The 6851-nt window shown below is 36.8% G+C and overlaps 1 protein-coding gene across 1 annotated transcript in view; it reads right to left on the reverse strand.

Moving 5' to 3' along the window:
* lamb3 (laminin subunit beta 3) overlaps positions 1 to 6851 on the reverse strand; it is a 24864-nt gene that overhangs the window by 13640 nt on the left and 4373 nt on the right. Inside the window, exons 4-8 of the mRNA XM_016515649.1 lie at positions 3694 to 3808; positions 1789 to 1862; positions 1524 to 1715; positions 274 to 337; positions 26 to 195 (exon numbers count right to left, since the gene is read on the reverse strand). Of these exons, the coding sequence (XP_016371135.1) occupies positions 26 to 195; positions 274 to 337; positions 1524 to 1715; positions 1789 to 1862; positions 3694 to 3808 (615 nt within the window). The remainder of the gene's footprint in view (positions 1 to 25; positions 196 to 273; positions 338 to 1523; positions 1716 to 1788; positions 1863 to 3693; positions 3809 to 6851) is intronic.

Below are 6851 nucleotides of genomic sequence, written 5' to 3' on the forward strand. Positions count from 1 at the left end.
GTGTGTGTGTGTGTGTGTGTGTGACCTGTGTGTTGGGCAGGTCGCTGCAGCGGTTGGCGTGTCCGTGGCAAAAGCAGGATCCGATCACCCGCATCTCTCGCAGGGCGTAAAACTGGTTCAGACGGCGGCCCGGCATGCTGGAAACCGACCCCAGCTGGGTCAGATTGACCCGCAGACCCGTGAACCCAGACGCCACTGAGGGACAGAGCAGCCGTCAATCATCCGCGCACTTCGTTAATACTGCGATCATCTGAGAAAGTCCAAATAACTCACCTTCGATTTTGTATTCATTCGGCAGATCGATGTCCGCGAACTGACGCAGAGGATAAAAGTGAATCTGAGAAGAGAAAAGAAACGTCAACTTGAGCGAACACATTTAGGTTATAAAAACGTTGTCGTTAAAATGTCTAGTTTTCTTTTCGTGGTTATAACGTTATTTAAATGTTTCTTACAATGTTCTACTAACATTCCTTTTAACCGAAAATTTGAATGTTTATCTTGAACATTCTAAAACGTTGAAATGTTCAGATTGGTTGTCGTGACAACGTTATTTAAAGGTTACAAAAACAACATTCTCCTAACTTAATTTTACCAAAACATAACGTTATTGGAACATTTATTTTTAATATATTAAAAAATGTCTAATTTTCTTGTCATGATTAGAACATTATTTAAAGGTTAAAATAGCTGTTTTTTTTTTTAAATATTCATCCAATTTTATTTTTACCTAAAACATAACATTATTTGAACGTTTATTTATTTAAAAAAAAATTTTTTTTTTTTTTAATGTCCAGTTTTCTTTACATGATTAGAACGTTATTTAAAGGTTCCTAAAACATTTCTTACAATGTTCTACTAATTATGCTTTCACCCATAATATAACCTTATTGACTGTTTATTGTTAATATTCCAAGAATGTTAAGATGTTTAATGTATGTTTAAACGTTACTTAAATGTTCCTCAAACATTTCCTACAACATTCTAGTAACTTTATTTCCACCCACAATATAACGTTATTCGAACACTTATTTTTAATATTCTACAAACTTTAAAATGTCCAGTTTTCTTGTTGTGATTAAACGTTATTTAAAGGTTACAAAACATGTTCTACTAACTTTATTTTCACCCATAATATAGTGTTATTTGAACATGTATTTTAATATTCTAAGTGCGTTAAAAAGTCTAGTTTTCTTGTAATAATTAGAATGTTATTCGAAGGTTATATAAAGGTTTCTTACAATGTTCTACTACCGTTTTTTTTCACCCAAAATGCGTTATTTGAATGTTAATTTTTAATATTACAAGAACGCTTTCACAAAATGTTATGAGCATTCATCCTCTATAAATAACGTTATGTGGATGTTCCAAATTTTTTTTTCGATGAACATTTTCTTAACGTTATGAGAACGTATATCAAATATTAATGCAGTTGTAAGAATGTTCCATAAACATTACTTTAAGAACATTTTGTCAACATTTATAAAACTTTTAAAAAAACGTAAGTGAAAGGCAGACTGTCTTACCTTCTGGTCCCTGTAGGGGTCGTCGGCGGTGGATGGCAGCGTGTAGCAGTACGTTTCCTCGAGGGTGCGAGGGAACGAAGTGCTCACCTGAGGAAAGGTGGATGGGCAATTGGTGGCCATGTACAGGACGGGCTGCCAAGAGCGACCGAAATCCCTCGTCCTCTCGACGATCAGCGCATCAGGCCTCGGGCCCTACGGGACGACAGATGAGGCGTTAGAAAACAGTGCTTCATAAATTAAAGACAGCGAGATGGATATCAGATACCTTAAAAGAGAGTAAGACGGTTTCCAGGTGATACATTCCATTTAAATCCAGCTGCAGCGCCACGGGACTCACATCTGGAATAAACACACAATCACTGTAAAATTGCTTTGCATAATCCTTAAATGGTTTACATGTTATTTATTTTTATATGAATAAATATGAAGTATTTAATTAAAGTTAAAGTTTAAATTAATTTAAAGTATGTACTGAATATTTTCTAAACAATACAGTTTGGTACTGTGATCTGAATCAAAAGATTTGCGAACCTACTTCGAAGCTCCGATCTAGAAGATTTGCGATACGCGCTCCGGAGTTCCGACCTGAGTAATGATTCGCGAAGTATTAGAGTCCCAATCTGAATCAAAACATTCACGAAGCCGCTTAGTTCTGAATCAAATGATTTGTGAACCCGCTCCGAAGTTCCGATCTAAATAAAATGATTTGCGATACGCGCTCCGGAGTTCCGATCTGAATAATGATTTGCGAAGTTTTAGAGTCCCGATTAGAATCAAAAGAATCACAAACCTGCTTAGTTCCGTTCCGAATCAAATACGTGAACCTGCTCTGGAGTTCCGATCTAAAACAAATGATTAGATCGCGAACTAGTCCCGATCTGAATAAAAAGATTAACGAACCCGCTTAGTTCCGATCTGAATGAAATGTTTCGCGAACCCGCTCCAAAGTTCCAATCTAAATAACAATTTGATCATGAACTAGAGTCCCGATCTGTATCAAAAGATTCACGAACCTGCTTAGTTCCGTTCTGAATCAAATACGTGAACCTGCTCTGGAGTTCTGATCTAAATAAAATGATTAGATTGCGAACTAGTCCCGATCTGAATCAAAAGATTCACGAACCCGCTTAGTTCCGATCTGAATTCAAATGATTCGCGATACGCATTCTGGAGTTCCGATCTGAATAATGATTCGCGAACTTTTAGAGTCCCGATTAGAATCAAAAGATTCACAAACCTGCTTAGTTCTGTTCCGAATCAAATACGTGAACCTGCTCTGGAGTTCCGATCTAAAACAAATGATTCGACTGCGAACTAGTCCCGATCTGAATCAAAAGATTAACGAACCCGCTTAGTTCCGATCTGAATCAAAAGATTAACGAACCCGCTCCAAAGTTCCAATCTAAATAACAATTCGGTTGTGAACTAGAGTCCCAATCGGAATGAAAAGATTCACCCGCTTAGTTTCGATCTGAATCAAAGGATTAACGAACCCGCTTGTTTGCGATCTGAATGAAATGATTCGCGAACCCGCTCCAAAGTTCCAATCTAAATAATAATTTGATCGTGAACTAGAGTCCCGATCTGAATGAAAAGATTCACCTGCTTAGTTCCGATCTGTATCAAAAGATTCGCGAACCCGCTCCGAAGTTCCGATCTAAATCAAATCATTCGCTATTCACGGTCCGGAATTCCGATCTGAATAATGATTTGCGAAATAGAGTCAAAAGATTCACGAACCTGCTTCCCATCTGAATCAAATGATTCGCAATACACGCTCTGAAGTCCCGATCTGAATCAAATGATTTGCGATCCGATTGGAACGCTTCAAAACAGTGAATCATTTTGAGACGCAGCGGTTTAACTGATTCGGAGTTTCGAAAAGCTCCGTTACAAGCGATGTCGAAATTCGAAAATGAACGGCTCTTTTGATCTGTTCTTTTGCTAGAGAATTGCTTGAACTGAATGATCGAAGTCATGAGTTTGAATCACCCGGAGTGGATCCAGAGTAAATGACTCACTAAATTGAATCGATTTTTTTTGTTCCTCCGCTTTTCGTGCCTTATTCGTCCATGTTTACACGACACTGTCAGAACTACTACTGGCTTATAGCTTAATAGTGTATCCTATTGTTGTAATTTATGTTTAATGTAATGTTTTGATGCCTTACCTTTCTTAGACTGCCACCATCGGTTGGGCCCGGCGCTGGAGATCACGTTCTGGATCGTGTGCGCATTATACGCCGCCGGGTTACGAGAGTCACACGGACAACACTTCATCTTCCACTGACACATGGAGAGTGTGATTTAGACATTTAACCAGCTCAACCAACTGTGTTTTAGTTGCTTATAAGATTTAAATTAGTTCTCAGTGTCATGTGTGAACTTAGTCTCAGGTGTTTCCCCACAAACACTCGCATAAACGAGTCAGTAGCTACTGTAAATTTAGCTTAGAAAAAATGTTGTTTCTAAAATGTTGTGATTATAACATTTAAAGTTTACAACATGTGTTTAACAGCATTCTACTAACTTTATTTTCACCCAAAATATAACACTATTTGAATGTTTATTTTTTAAATACTCTACAAACGTTAAAATGTCCAGTTCTTGTCGTGATTAGAATGTGTTTTAAAGGGTACAAAACGTTTCTTGCAAAATTCTGCTAACTTTATTTTCACCTGAAATTATGTTGTTATTTGAATGTTTATTTTTAATATTCCAAGAGCGCTAAAATGTCCAGTTTTCTTGTCATGAATATAATGTTATTTAAAGGTTACAAAAATGTTTCTTGCAATGTTCTACTAAGTTTATTTTACCCAAAATGTAATACTATTTAAATGTTTATTTTAAATGTTCTAAGAAAACGTCCAGTTTTCTTTTTGTGAGTAGAACATTATTTATTTACCCAGAGAATGTTGATCTCAGAATGCTTTCTCTCAACGTTATGAGAACATAAATCAAATATGAATTATATATATATATATATTAAAAGTTATAAGATCATTCCATAAACATTGCTTTAAGAACATTTTGTCCTAACATTAATTTAAAAACGCTAGTGAAAGTTGTGTTTAATTACTATGAAAATGTTGCATAAGCAACCTATAACTTCTCTATATGACGAGCGTCACCTCAGGCTGCAGAATCTGGGTTTGTTAATTATGATGTCTGTGAAAATGTAATTTCATTATGCGCCAATGGTGCAAGCCTTCTGGGTGTGGTTCTTGGCACTTAACAATAAAAGAACCCTTTTTAGCACCAAACAAAACCATATTTGTGACCCTGGAGCACAAAACCAGTCATAAGTGTCTTTTTTTTTTTTTTTTACTGAGATGTATGCATCTGAAAGCTAAATAAATAGGCTTTCCATTGATGTTTGGTTTGTTAGGATAGGACAATATTTGGCCGAGATACAACTATTTGAAAATCTGGAATCTGAGGGTGCAAAAATATCTAAATATTGAGAAAATCGCCTTTAAAGTTGTTCAAATGAAGTTCTTAGCAATGCATATTACTAATCAAAAATTAAGTTTTGATATATTTACGGTAGGAAATTTACTAAATATCTTCATGGAACACAATCTTTACTTAATATCCCAATGATTTTTGGCATAAAAGAGAAATGGATATACAATGTATTGTTGGCTATTGCTACAAATATACCTGTGCTACTTAAAGGTGCCCTAATAAGTGATTTTTGAAAAACAGCGTCGGACCGAGTCCCAAAACTCACTTGCAGCCAATCAGCAGTAAGGGGGCGTGTCTTGCAATGCTCGACAGAAGAGAGCACTCAAGTGCACAGGACGGATATTAGCAGATCGACTATAGATAGAGAGAGATGGCAGATAAAAAAAGGGGGAAATATCCGAGAAACAAAACATTAAAAAGAAGGGTTACAATCAGGCAAGAGGCGGGACCTGCGTAAATATCCAGCAGTGGAGAGAACTCAAGGAGCAGAGAAGGGCTCGAATTGGACGCCGAGGTTGCGTTGGTGAGTAACCTTGAGTTAGCTTCGTTTCACACAACTTATCCTTGTTGGCTTTTGTTTGAATATGCTCGTGTGTCATCGTCGCTTGTTTCCGCTATCGTCGTTGCCATGGTTGCGTAAGCACGTGTGGGGTTGAGATTTCAAAATAGGGGCGTGGTTGTTTGGGTCAGTGTTAATTTCGTCAACGAAGACGACGACGAAAAATGATTACAACGTCAGGTGCGTTCAAGTCAGTTTAGTCGGCACAAGATGGCGGTGTACCTTCTTTTAATAAATTACAAGAAAATACAACAGGGTCTGTTAACTCTGCTTTTAGAAAATGAAGAGCAAAGAATTCGCATCAGGAGTGTTTTGCGTTTTTAATATTTTTTTTTAGACCAGGATCCCAGTATAACTGATTTTCAGCATCAACAAATGCTAAAATACAGAGATTAAAAAAAGCTGTTAGCTAAATGCAACATGCAACAAGGCAAATCAAAAGATTTTTCACCTATAGGTGCAAAAATTATAGCATTTTGTACTTGGATTTCATTAACTAGCTGCGTAACAAGAACATGACCCATTTAAGTTTATAGGACAACTAAACTATCAATTTAAACAAAAATTTACCGTCAACTAGACGTTGCAGCCATCGATTCCGCCATGTTTCTCATTGACACACCCCCAACTCGGAAACTCGGGGCTTAAAGAAAATTTTGAGTTTCCCACTCGTAATAACGACTTTGTGGTGGCGTTCATGTGCGTTCAACTCCTAAACACGATCTATCCGACATGACTTGAACGCACCAGTAGACAATATTAAGTGAATCAAGTGAATCACACCCACTGCTCCGGCTTTGTGTTCACTGCTGTGTGTGTGCACTTTGGATGGGATAAAAGCAGAGCACTAATTCCGAGTATGGGTCACCATACTTGGCCACATGTCACGTCACTTTCACTTATCAAAGCTGTGAAAACCTCCATTACACGACATTTATGAATGTCCTCATTTATAAATACAATACATAGTTTTTAGTATAATACTGCATATATAATATAATATTTAGGGCTGTCGCGATTCGTTGATTTTATTCGACTATTCGATTTTTTTAAATCCTCGACTTCATTTTGCTGAGTCGACAAACCGGCAAAATACCGGAAGTGGGGCATTTCACGGACGAGAATCCATAAAACACATTATTAGACTGTTTCCCAAGGCTGCATGATATATTAAACTAGGGCTGGGCGATATAGCTAAAAAATTTATCAACGATATAATGTTTAATATCGTTCGGTATCTATAATTATTGACATTTTTTATAACCTTTTTTAAAACAAAGAGCAATAGAATTTTTTTTTTTT

This window comes from Sinocyclocheilus rhinocerous, unplaced genomic scaffold (genome assembly GCF_001515625.1).
Source record: "Sinocyclocheilus rhinocerous isolate Xijiao unplaced genomic scaffold, SAMN03320098_v1.1 scaffold1649, whole genome shotgun sequence".
Classification (NCBI taxonomy): domain Eukaryota; kingdom Metazoa; phylum Chordata; class Actinopteri; order Cypriniformes; family Cyprinidae; genus Sinocyclocheilus; species Sinocyclocheilus rhinocerous.